The sequence below is a fragment of the Quercus robur genome, chromosome 4, assembly GCF_932294415.1.
Source record: "Quercus robur chromosome 4, dhQueRobu3.1, whole genome shotgun sequence".
Lineage (NCBI taxonomy): Eukaryota > Viridiplantae > Streptophyta > Magnoliopsida > Fagales > Fagaceae > Quercus > Quercus robur.
The window spans coordinates 27,623,384-27,636,894 of NC_065537.1; the positions used below are offsets into that span (position 1 = coordinate 27,623,384).

The following is a 13,511-nucleotide window of genomic DNA, read 5'->3' on the forward strand; positions in this document are numbered from 1 at the left end:
CGGCTGCTGTTGAGAAAGAGGAAACAGCTAGCATGAGGGAGCTGGTTGAACAAATTGACGCTCATGCCGAGCTAGAGGACATGGAAGCCACCAGCATCCTGACTGTACAGGACCTTCTCAGCGAAGACTCGCGTTACCACCTAATCGACCAGCCAGAAGTGACGAATCTGACCCGACCCTTCAACTGATTTTCTGCAGCCTCTCACTTTATTTATGCTTTCACCTATTTTTATCGCATTTTCAGTTTTCTTAATAGTTTATTTGCCTATGTCACCGGGATGTGGTGAACGAACAATTTCCTTTACTTGTTTGATCGGTAAACAGCTTCCTTTTTTAACTTTGGTTTTAATTTGTTGAATGAATTTCTATCTATTTGTATGTTTTGCTTGAACTATGCCAGTGTTTTGGCCGTAAATGGAATGATACCCTAAAACCTATTGCGCAGTGCTTTGGAGAATCCGAGAGTGTCAATGGATTTAACGTTTATAAAGGGTTAGGGTTCCCGTATGTTCTGCGATTTTGATCCTACCGAGGATGATGTTTTTGTCCTTTATCCTTTTATTCCTTTGTGACGATAAGGCTTCCACCCGCTCGGCGAATTTAGCCTAACCGAGGGCCATGTTTCTGTCTTTAGTGTTTTTAGTGATAAGGTTTCCACCTGCTCGGTGATTTTAGTCGAGCCGAGGGCCAGGTTTCTGTCCTTAGAGTTTTTAGTGATAAGGTTTCCACCTGCTCGGCGATTTTAATCGAGCCGAGGGCCAGGTTTCTGTCCTTAGTGTTTTTAGTGATAAGGTTTCCACCTGCTCGGCGTTTTTAGTCGAGCCGAGGGCCAGGTTTCTGTTCTTAAAGATTTTAATGATAAGGTTTCCACCTGCTCGGCAATTTTAATCGAGCCGAGGGCCAGGTTTCTGTCCTTAGAGATTTTAATGATAAGGTTTCCACTTGCTCGGCGATTTTAATCGAACCGAGAGCCTGGTTTCTGTCCTTAGAGATTTTAATGATAAGGTTTCCACTTGCTCGGCGATTTTAATCGAACCGAGGGCCAGGTTTCTATCCTTAGAGATTTTAATGACAAGGTTTCCACCTGCTCAGCGATTTTAATCGATCCGAGGGCTAGGTTTCTGTCCTTAGAGATATTAATGATAAGGTTTCCACCTGCTCGGCGATTTTAATCGAGCCGAGCGCTAGGTTTCTGTCCTTAGAGATTTTAATGATAAGGTTTCCACCTGCTCGGCGATTTTAATCGATCCGAGGGCCAGGTTTCTGTCTTTAGAGATATTAATGATAAGGTTTCCACTTGCTCGGCAATTTTAATCGAGCCGAGGACCAAGTTTCTGTCCTTAGAGTTTTTAATGATAAGGTTTCCACCTGCTCGAAGATTTTAATCGATCCGAGGGCCAGGTTTCTATCCTTAGAGATATTAATGATAAGGTTTCCACCTGCTTGGCGATTTTAATCGAGCCGAGGGCCAGGTTTCTGTCCTTAGAGATTTTAATGATAAGGTTTCCACCTGCTCAGCAATTTTAATCGATCCGAGGGCCAGGTTTCTGTTCTTAGAGATATTAATGATAAGGCTTCCACCTGCTCGGCGATTTTAATCGAGCCGAGGTCCAGGTTTCTGTCCTTAGAGATTTTAAAAATAAGATTTCCACCTGCTCGGCGATTTTAATCGATCCGAGGGCAAGGTTTCTATCCTTAGAGATATTAATGATAAGGTTTCCACCAGCTTGGCGATTTTAATCGAGCCGAGGGCCAGGTTTCTGTCCTTAGAGATTTTAATGATAAGGTTTCCACCTGCTCGGCGATTTTAATCGATCCGAGGGCCAGGTTTCTGTTCTTAGAGATATTAATGATAAGGCTTCCACCTGCTCGGCGATTTTAATCGAGCCGAGGGCCAGGTTTCTGTCCTTAGAGATTTTAATGATAAGATTTCCACCTGCTCGACGATTTTAATCGATCCGAGGGCAAGGTTTCTATCCTTAGAGATATTAATGATAAGGTTTCCACCTGCTCGGCGATTTTAATCGAGCTGAGGGCCAGGTTTCTGTCCTTAGAGTTTTTAATGATAAGGTTTCCACCTGCTCGGCGATTTTAATCGATCCAAGGGCCAGGTTTCTGTCCTTAGAGATATTAATGATAAGGTTTCCACCTGCTCGGCGATTTTAATCGAGCCGAAGGCCAGGTTTCTGTCCTTAGAGTTTTTTATTTGCAATTCTCTTGGTGTACAATTATGGAATCAAAAACAGTATATACAAGCAACTTTATCATAATCTTGATTTTAGCAAAATACAAGTTTTGGCTTACACAGATGGTCACACGTAGAACTTCTTTAAGTTGTTGGCATTCCACGGCCGGGGAAGCGGCCTCTCGTCAAGGTCTTCCAAGTAGTAGGCCCTAGCACCAACGATGGCGGTAACTCTGTACGGTCCTTCCTAGGTTTGAGCAAGCTTCCCCGCAGCTATGTCTCGCATGTTTCCCATGACCTTTCTTGGTACCAATTCTCCGACACTGAATTTCCTCCCCTTTACATCTCAGTTGTATCTTTGGGCTAGTTTCTGCTGATACTCAGCGAGTCGTACGGTTGCGGCCTCCCTGCATTCTTCTAGCCAGTCCAAACGCTCTATCATCAGGTCGGCGTTCTGGGCGGGGTCAAACCCCGCGACCCGTGCACTACATAAGCTCACCTCGGTTGGTATCACAGCCTCCGCCCCGTATGTCAAAGAGAAAGGGGTCTCGCCCGTGGATCTTCTGGGGGTCGTACGGTAAGCCCATAATACATTGGGTAGCTCTTCTACCCATCTTCCTTTTGCCCCGTCCAACCTTCTCTTGAGCCCGTTCAAAATAGTCTTGTTCACTGCCTCAGCTTGGCCGTTGCTTTGTGGATAAGCCGGGGTTGAATACTTGTTCCTGATGCCGAGTTCACTGCAGAAGGTCCGAAAAGCTTTGCTATCAAACTGTAGCCCATTGTCTGTTACTAGCGAATTTGGCACCCCAAACCTTGTGACTATGTTTTTCCATACAAGCTTTTTCACGTTAGTATCTGGGATGTTTGCCAAGGCCTCGGCTTCCGCCCATTTTGTGAAGTAATCTATAGCCACTAATACAAAACAGCGATTTCCTGTTGCTCGGGGGAATGGTTCGAGGATGTCAAGCCCCCATTGTGCGAACGGCCACGGGCTACTGACGAGGTTCAGACGACCTGCTGGCTGATGGATCAAAGGGGCGTGCTTTTGACACTGTTCGCACCTCCGAACATATTCGGCGGCATCCTTCTGCATCTGTGGCCACCAAAACCCCTAGGTCATCGCTCTGTGCGCTAAAGATCGTCCCCCAACATGGCCACCACACACTCCTTCATGTAGCTCGGTCAGAAGCTCGCTTACTTTCTCGGGATGTAAGCATAAAAGGTAAGGGCCTGCGAAGGACCTTTGGTACAGTTTGTGATCCGACGACAACCAGTACTGGGGAGCTACCCGATGAATCTTTTTGGCCTCGTCTTCATCATTCGGAACTTTATCCTCGGCAAGGAAATCTATGATCGGGTTCATCCAGCACGGCTTGGCCACCGCTACCTTGGCAACCTCCACTCTGGCTTGGTCGTGAACACTCTTCACACTGATGCTTGGCTCCCTTATAAGCTCTATTGTGACTAGCCATGGCGTATCCTCGGTAGCCGATGAAGCTAACGTGGCAAGTGAGTCGGCGTGTTTGTTTTGTGACCGACCTACCTGGGACACCTTTACCGTTCCAAATTGACCGATAATCTGCTTGGCCGCACTTAGATAAGCTTTCATTCGAGAGTCCCGAGCCTCGAAGTCTCCTATGATTTGATAAACAACCAGCCGAGAGTCTGAATAAATCTCAACATCTTTTGCACCTAGATGCAATATGGCCCTCAAACCGGCCAGTAGGGCCTCATACTCGGCTTCGTTGTTTGAGGCTTTGAATCCCAATCTAAAGGAATGTTCCAATGGTATGCCCTCCGGGGTGATTATGACAATACCAGCCCCGACCCCCATAGCATTTGAAGCACCGTCCACAAATACCTTCAACAGACGAATTTCTGCATTACAGACTACCTTGCCGTCGTTCTTGGGTGTGAATTCTACGATGAAATCTGCAAGAACCTGTCCCTTCACCGAGCTTCTCGGTCGGTACCTTATGTCAAACGATCCCAACTGAGTCCCCCATTTGGCAATTCGGCCCGTGAAGTCTGATCTCTTTAACAGTGACTGTAATGGATACTCGGTGAGGACGAACACCATATGAGCCTGGAAGTAATGTGGCAACTTCCTAGTGGCATGTACCAGGGCTAAAACCAACTTCTCCAGGGGCAGGTACCTCGTCTCGGCATCTACCAAGGTTTTGCTTATGTAATACACTGGCATCTGTACTCCTTGATCCCTTAGTAACACAGAACTTACGGCATGGTCGGTGACTGAGAGGTACATAAACAAATCCTCCCCAGGCTCCGGGGCCGTCAACCTTGGCACCCTTGCCAAGTATTCTTTTAGCTCTCGAAAAGCCTCATCACATCCCTCGTCCCAATGAAACCCCTTCCATTTCTTCAGAAGTTGATAAAACGACTGGCAGCGATCGGCGAACTTGGAGATGAATCGGTTTAGGGCGGCTAACATCTCGGTAAGCACTTGCACTTCCTTGGGATTGCTTGGTGGTCTGGGACGGTTCATGGCCTCTATTTGGTCGGGGTTAGCCTCTATTCCCCAAGTAGAGATCAGATAACCCAGGAACTTGCCAGCCCCCACACTGAAAGTGCACTTCTCGGCATTCAGGCGCAATTTATGCCTTCGTAGTATCTCGAATACTCCCCGGAGGTCTTCCGTGTGCTGTGACTCTTTTCTGCTTTTTACCACCATGTCGTCAATATATACTTCAACCGTGCATCCAATTTTTTCTCGAAACATTCTCGTCATCATTCGCTGGTACGTGGCTCCGGCATTCTTCAATCCAACCGGCATGACCTCGTAGTGATAGTTTGCACTCGGGGAGATAAATACTGTCTTTTCTCGATCCTCGGGCGCCAAGGCAATCTGGTGGTAACCCTGGAAAGCATCCAGGAAGCTTATCCTCGGGTGCCCATACGTGGCGTCTACTAGTTGGTCAATCTTGGGCATTGGGAACGGGTCCTTGGGACACGCCCTGTTCAAGTCTGTGAAGTCCACGCAAACTCTCCATTTACCGTTCTTCTTCTTCACTACAACTGTATTTGCTAGCCATCTCGGGAAGAATATTTCTCTTATCACTCCGGCTTCCTTCAACCGCTGGACCTCCAGGTTTACTGCGTCGACATGTTCCTTTGACGCTCTTCTCGGTTACTACTTTTTCGGGGGAAATGATGGGTCCACGTTGAGTTTGTGGACAATGAACTCGGGATCTACGTCGGGCACTTCATATGGGTTCCAGGAAAAAACGTCTACGTTCTGCAAAAGAAACAACAACATCTCTACCTTTTCCCGGTCATTCATGATTATACCTATCTGGAAATACCTGTCAGTATCTGGAAAAATTCCAACCTTCAATACCTCCTCGGCCACGTCCACCCCGGTTTCCCCTCGGGGCTTCTGTAATTGCTATGAAGTTTCTTTCTCGGTCTGTTCAGCTTGACCGAGCTGTTCACTTTCCACCTGACCGCGGCGACAAGACACTGCCTCGCCACTTGTTGGTTCCCCTTCACCTCGGCAGCTCCAAATTCAGTGGGAAATTTTACTTTCACATGGAGGGTAGATGGAACAGCCTTCATTACGTGAATCCACGGCCTCCCCAGGATTGTGGTATACGGTGAGAATAACCGGACTACTATGAAGGTAACTATAACTCCCTTGCCTTCCATGTCCACTGGGAGAGAGATTTGTTCCTCAGGAATTACGACTCTCCCGTCAAAGGAGACCAGCGGCGTGTCATACTTCGCCAAATCCTGGGTCTTCAATCCGAGCCCTTCGAACAGGTCCGGGTACGTGACGTCAGTCCCGCTGCCTTGGTCGATCATCACCCTCTTCACCAGGAATCTGCCTATCCGAGCCGTCACCACCAATGCATCGTCATGAGGTTGGACCATCCCTTCCAAATCGTCTTCTCCGAACGAGATGGTCAGCCATTCAACTCTCTTTTTCTTCTCGGCTGAATCTCTTTCCGTGCAAGCCACTGTCAATACCCTTTTTGCTGCTGCCGTTCCTCTTGGTGCAGCGTGGATGACTTCGATCACCCCCAATGGTGGCGGGAGGGGGTTCCTTTTCTGTTGGACGCCCTGGTTGGCTTCTCGGTCAGTGGAGTCTACTACAAACTCTTTCAGGTACCCTGCCTTTACTAGCTGCCCAAGGTGATCTTTTAGTACCCGACACTACTCGGTGGTGTGTCCTTTGTCTCTGTGGTATGTGCAGTATAGGTTTTGGTTCCTCCGGGATGGGTTGGCCCCCATTTTGTTTGGCCACCTGAAGAATGACTCGTTCTTGATCTGATCTAAGATTTTGTGCACGGGCTCTTTGAACACCACATTAACTCCTTCAATTTGCACCTCTGGTTCCTGCATTCTGAAGTCTTTTTTGGGTCTTGTCGGCACAACGCCTTGCCGAGATCTACCGAGTAACGGAGCTTTCCCCCTGCTCTGCAGCCGATCATCCTCTAGGTGTTTGTACTCCTCTATGCGTCTCATAAGCTGCCTCATATCCTCGGGAGGTCTTTTCGTCAATGACTCCCGTAATTCAGAGTCTTCGGGAAGCCCCATCCTGAAGGTGCTTGCCGCAATTTTCTCATTTCCTCCACCAATCTCGTTGTAGAGTTCCTAGTATCGGCTGGCATAACTCCGAAGGGTTTCTCCGACCCTCATCTTTACGGAAAGTAGCGCGTCTACCGGCTGTTGCACTCGGTTTCATGTCACGAATCTACTGCCGAACTCTTGAATCAACTCGACGAAGCTACGAATGGAGCCTTTTCGTAACCCGTTGAACCATCTCAGGGCTGTTGAGCCAAGACTGGAGGGGAATACCTTACACATCAACGCATCATTGTGTGCATGCAAGGACATCATATGGATGTAATGACTGACATGCTCCACGGGGTCTGTCTTCCCCTCGTAGGAATTGAATGGCAGTCGTGTAAATCTACTCGGCATAGGGGCCCGTTCAATCTCGTCGGAGAACGGCGACCGGGTAGCCATTCGTAAGGCTCGGCTCATGGCGTCCATGGCAGCATTGTGGGGCTGCCGTTCCTCCGGTGATTCTGACCCTCGGTCATCATATCCATGCGACCGTGAACGGTCCCAGTGATGACGTGTCTCTCGGGAGTGCCGGTGTGACTCTTGAGAGCGTGATCGGTTTTGGAATCGTTGCGTACCAGATCGACTAGAGCCCTCCTCGCCCCGATTTCTCCTTTGCCGGGGGTTGCGATTCCTTTCTTGGCGTCGACCCCTTGCTTCCAGCTCTAGATCCATTACCAGTCTGCGCAACCACTCCAGTTCTCGGTCTCTATCATCATACTGCCTATGCGCCGAGACACCCGAAATCGTTCGGTGGGTCTGATCCAACCCTTCTCCCAATCCGGACCTTTCCTCTCCTCTGGGGTGCTCCCTATCCTCCCGCCATTTCTGCCTTCTCTCCCTCCACGTCGATCCCCGAGAAGATCCTATGGAACTGCTCGGCGCACGCCCTCCTGAACGCTCCTCGGACATTTCCCTTGTTTGAGTCTCAGTTGAACCACAACTTCGTAGGAGAGCCCCACGATGGGCGCCAATTGTGCGAACCAGAGATGAGACTATTGGGCTTTAACTCACTTGGGCTCACAATTTATTTGTAGTGGGCTTCAAGATTTCCTACTCTGGGTCATTCTCGGTAGAGAGACTCAAAGCAACACTCAAACTCTCTTCTTCCTTGACTGTTTTCTCTCTATTTTTCTGAACCCCTTCCTCTTCCCAAACTTCTGCTATTTATAGCTAAGGTTAGTGGGGAGATTATGATTTCAGCCACCGCTAGTGCTATTGAAGGTCCAATATTATCTGATTTAAGTGGATGTTTAGGTGAGAGTGGGATGCAACAATTATGGCCTTGGAACTTGGTTCCAGCTTAGTCGATTGTGCTCAGTAATGCAGTTTCCCGAGCATTTCATGATTTTCCCGGACACGGTTCATACGCTTGTTTAGGAAAGCTTATGCCGAACACTTCTCAGAATTCAAGGCCCAAAACTTGTTTTTACACTAAGGCAGTTTCAAGAAGGGCTTAGGGCAATGGGGTTGTTCCGTTGGGCCTGGGCCCAGGGCCCATATGGGTCTTGGGATCTCGGTGCCGTACAATATGATTTGAAAGTGTTTAACCTAGATCTTATTAATGAACTTGTTAATAAACTTGGCTTAATATTAGGTTAAACAACTTGTTTTAAGGGGTCTAAAAACGTACAAGTGGTATCAGAGTGGGTTAGCTCTAGTATTTAGATCCTTTGATCTAAGAGTTGATCCATGACCCCTGTTGTCATGGATTCTCGGAAGTTCTTATTGCTAAAAGTCCAGCTTGTCTACTTTTGGTTTGTGTCTCTTGTTGCATTTGTTAAGTCTTTCCTTGAGTATCTTGGTATAATTACATGTGATGATAATTATGTGTGCTATACTGCTTTAACTGCCTTAAAGGCACGTGATTCTTGTCTTTGGTATTTGGATAGTGGTTGTTCCAGGCATATGACAGGAAATAAAGCTTTATTCAAGACCCTCTTTAAAGGAAATATTAGGATAGTCACGTTTGGAGATGGAAGCAAATCTATGATCAGAGGCATTGGAACTGTGGATATTCCAGGATTGCTAGTTTTTGAAGATGTCTGGTATGTTGATGGGCTGAAGGCTAACATACTCATCATCAGTCAGATTTGTGATAATGGACTGAATGTCCTCTTCACCAAGTATAAATGTGAAATACTTGATGGAGGAGGTGACTGCATGTGTGTTGGTGTTAGGACAGCTGACAACTGTTATGGTATAACACCAAGTATAAGCAACAAGTGTTTTACTGCAAAGATCAATCAAGTAGACTTATGGCATCAATGGTTGGGACATGGAAGTCACAAGCAATTAGAGAAGATTTCTAAGTGTGATGCAGTTATTGGTTTGCCCAAGTTTGAAAAGATAGAAAAGTACATATGTGGACCATGTCAGATGGGTAAACAAGTGAAGTCCAAACATCTGTCTGTAACTGAAGTTCAAACTTGAAGACCTCCAGAGTTGTTGCACATTGATCTCATGGGTCCTGCCAGAGTTCAGAATTTAGGTGGAAAGATGTATATTCTAGTTGTTGTGAATGATTTCACTAGATATACTTGAGTTGTGCTTTTGAGAGATAAAGCTAAGACTCCTGAAAAGATGATACACTTATGCAAGAAATTGCAAGTTAAGAAAGGTACTGTGATAGCCAAAATTAGAAGTGATCATGGAAAAGAATTTGAAAACACAAAACCAGCTACCTTTTGCAATGATCAATGCACACATTAAGAGTTCTCTTCAACCAAGACACCACAACAGAATGGAATAGTGGAACGGAAGAATAGGGTCATTCAAGAGATGGCTCGTGTCATGCTACACAACAAAAAGATGCCCAAGTCCTTTTGGGGAAAAGCAGTTAACATTGCTTGCCATACACTCAACCGGGTGTATTTCGGACTAATTGTCCACAACTCACAATCTTCTAGGTAGAAGTGCAATAAAATCTCCCTCATCCCGCGCCACCCTCCCATGCAAGCCGAAGGTACATATGGCAGCAATGCAGTTCTTAATTGGTCCCCTTCTTTGAATTGGTTCACTTAGCCTATGCACTGGCATGGAGTCTTTTGGGTTAATATTGCAAAATCTGAAATTAATTTGCGTTATAGGTACTATTGAAACTTATTTGGGATTTTGAGGAGAGAGACTGAATTTCGATATCACCATTGCCGAAATTCAGCCAAAAGTATGAGAAAGAAGATGCAAAAGGAGGAAAGAGAAAATGTTGAATTTCGGCAACGTGGATAACGAAATTCCTCTGCCCAGTTCTGCTGCCCGAACCCTGTCTCCTGTGTGCCCGAGTGTGGAGTGCTCCGAAAAAAAAAAAAAAAAAAAAAAAAAGAAGGCAATTGCGGTAATGCAATTGCCGAAATAGAGGAGAAAAAGAAATTTTTTTTTTTTTTTTTTTTGGTAATTGTGGCCATGGCAATGCCGAAAAAGAAAAAAAAAAGTGGTTCCGAAATATCTGAAAGAGTAAAAAAAAGTGTAATGTTCACAATATTTTTACAACATTTTTACAATAAATCACATGTAATTAGTTATTATTAGTTAAAAAAATTTGTGGCAAAGTAATTGTGGCAATGGGATTGCCGAAAATGTGAAAAAAAAAATTGTGGTAATGGGAATGCTGAAAATGTGAGGAAAAAAAAAAAGAAAAAAAAAAAACAGAGAATTGTGGCAATGGGATTGCCGAAAATGTGAGGAAAAAAAAAAAAGAATTGTGGCAATGGGAGTGCCGAAAATGTGAGGAAAAGATAAAAAAATAAAAAAATAAATAAAAAATAAAAAATAAAAAGAAGGTGGTTCCAAAATCTCTGAAAGAGTAAAAAAAAGTGTAATGTCCACAATATTTTTACAACATTTTCACAATAAATCACATGTAATTAGTTATTATTAGTTAAAAAAATTTGTGGCAAAGTAATTGTGGCAATGGGATTGCCGAAAATGTGAGGGGAAAAAAAAAAGGAAAGAAAATTGTGGCAATGGGATTGCCGAAAATGTGAGGAAAAGAAAAGGAAAAAAAAATTGTAGCAATGGGATTGCCGAAAATGTGAGGAAAAAAAAAAAAAAAACGAATTGTGGCAATGGGAGTGCCAAAAATGTGAGGAAAAGAAAAAAAAAAAGGTGGTTCCGAAATCTCTGAAAGAGTAAAAAAAAGTGTAATGTCCACAATATTTTTACAACATTTTCACAATAAATCACATGTAATTAGTTATTATTAGTTAAAAAATTTTGTGGCAAAGTAATTGTGACAATGGGATTGCCGAAAATGTGAAAAAAAAAAAAAAAAAAAAAAAAAAAAAAAAAAGGGAATTGTGGCAATGGGATTGCCGAAAATGTGAGGAAAAGAAAAAAAAAAAATTTGTGGCAATGGGATTGCCAAAAATGTAAGAAAAAAAAAATAATTGTGGCAATGGGATTGTCGAAAATGTGAGAAAAAAAAGTGTAATGTTCACAATATTTTTACAACATTTTTACAATAAATCACATGTAATTAGTTATTATTAGTTAAAAAAATTTGTGGCAAAGTAATTGTGGCAATGGGATTGCCGAAAATGTGAAAAAAAAAATTGTGGTAATGGGAATGCCGAAAATGTGAGGAAAAAAAAATAAAAAAAAAAAAAAAAAAAAGAGAATTGTGGCAATGGGATTGCCGAAAATGTGAGGGAAAAAAAAAAAAGAATTGTGGCAATGGGAGTGCCGAAAATGTGAGGAAAAGATAAAAAAAAAATAAATAAATAAAAAATAAAAAATAAAAAGAAGGTGGTTCCGAAATCTCTGAAAGAGTAAAAAAAAAGTGTAATGTCCACAATATTTTTACAACATTTTCACAATAAATCACATGTAATTAGTTATTATTAGTTAAAAAAATTTGTGGCAAAGTAATTGTGGCAATGGGATTGCCGAAAATGTGAGGGGAAAAAAAAAAGGAAAGAAAATTGTGGCAATGGGATTGCCGAAAATGTGAGGAAAAGAAAAGGAAAAAAAAATTGTAGCAATGGGATTGCCGAAAATGTGAGGAAAAAAAAAAAAAAAAATGAATTGTGGCAATGGGAGTGCCAAAAATGTGAGGAAAAGAAAAAAAAAAAAAAAGGTGGTTCCGAAATCTCTGAAAGAGTAAAAAAAAGTGTAATGTCCACAATATTTTTACAACATTTTCACAATAAATCACATGTAATTAGTTATTATTAGTTAAAAAAATTTGTGGCAAAGTAATTGTGGCAATGGGAATGCGGGAAAAAAAAAAAAAAAAAAAAAAAAAAAGAGAATTGTGGCAATGGGATTGCCGAAAATGTGAAAAAAAAAAATTGTGGCAATGGGAATGCCAAAAATGTGAGGAAAAGAAAAGAAAAAAAAAAAAAAGTGGTTCCGAAATCTCTGAAAGAGTAAAAAAAGTGTAATGTCCACAATATTTTTACAACATTTTCACAATAAATCACATGTAATTAGTTATTATTAGTTAAAAAATTTTGTGGCAAAGTAATTGTGGCAATGGGATTGCCGAAAATGTGAAAAAAAAAAAAAAAAAAAAAAAAAAGAGAATTGTGGCAATGGGATTGCCGAAAATGTGAGGAAAAGAAAAAAAAAAAATTGTGGCAATGGGATTGCCGAAAATGTAAGAAAAAAAAAATTGTGGCAATGGGATTGTCAAAAATGTGAGAAAAAAAAAAAAAAAAAAAAGAATTGTTGCAATGGGATTGCCGAAAATGTGATGGGAAAAAAAAAAAAGAATTAGGCGAATTTTTTTTGGTAATTGTGGCAATGGTATTGCCGAAATAGATGAAATTTTTTTGGGGATAATTGTGGCAATGTCATTGCCGAAAATGGGGAGGGGAATAATGGAATGGAATTGTGGCAATGGCATTGCCGAAATAGGAGAAAAAAAAATTGTTCCCATTGCCGAAATAGAGGAGAGAGATATAAACAAAGTACGCATATTATTCTTTCAATATTTTTTTGACTGAACCAGTTTGGTTTGTCATGTTCTTTTAGAAATAGATAAGGATAGATTCAAGTACACTATCTGGTACATTGATTCTTATTCTAAAGTGCACGCTATAAACAAAAACAAAAAAAAGTACATAGATTCTTATAGAAGAAAAAAATGACTGATGTGCACGCTGTAAACAAAAAAAACAAAGAAAGTATATAGATTCTTACAATAGAAAAGAAAAAATAATTAATGTGCACACTGTAAACCAAAAAAAGCAAAGAAAGTACATAGATTCTTACAAAATGACTGATGTGCACGCTGTAACATCATAGCATATGGAATTAGTACCATGTTCTTTCAAATAATACAAACTAACAATATGGTCCAACTCCTAAAAATATAATTAAAAAAAAAAAAAAAAAAAAAACAACAGTCCAACCAATCCACTGAAATAGATTGAATACTTATGTTGGGTCATTTAGTTTAGCCACTAGTGGAGCCAGCCACAGTTCGAGTGGGGCATGTTCTTCTATTATGGCCTTCTTGCCTACAGAGACTGCACAATGGCCTTGGTTGATGCTCTGCCCCTTCGTCCATTTCATTTCGAAGTTGAGTTGTTCTTGGTCGACCTTTTTCACGGCGTAGCTTGACATTAGGATACAAGACCGGGAAATTAGGCTCATTCCAATGTACACTGTCTGGAGCCGTGCGAAATCTAGGTGCATAACAAGCAACTTGTTCTTCCAAATGGTAGCAACGGTCGATATATCGCATTGCAGAGATACCTTGATATTTACACACGGCAATGACATGTGAGCACGGAAT

The 13,511-nt window shown here is 42.6% G+C and overlaps 1 protein-coding gene across 1 annotated transcript; it reads right to left on the reverse strand.

The window, feature by feature from the left end:
• Window positions 1–3,296: 3,296 nt before the first annotated feature.
• On the reverse strand, window positions 3,297–4,691 carry LOC126721668 (uncharacterized). Its single transcript, XM_050424718.1, has 2 exons — window positions 3,840–4,691; window positions 3,297–3,728 (listed from the first exon to the last, which is right to left on the reverse strand). Exons 1-2 carry the CDS (start codon window positions 4,689–4,691, stop codon window positions 3,297–3,299), a joined length of 1,284 nt encoding a protein of 427 aa, XP_050280675.1.
• Window positions 4,692–13,511: the final 8,820 nt, after the last annotated feature.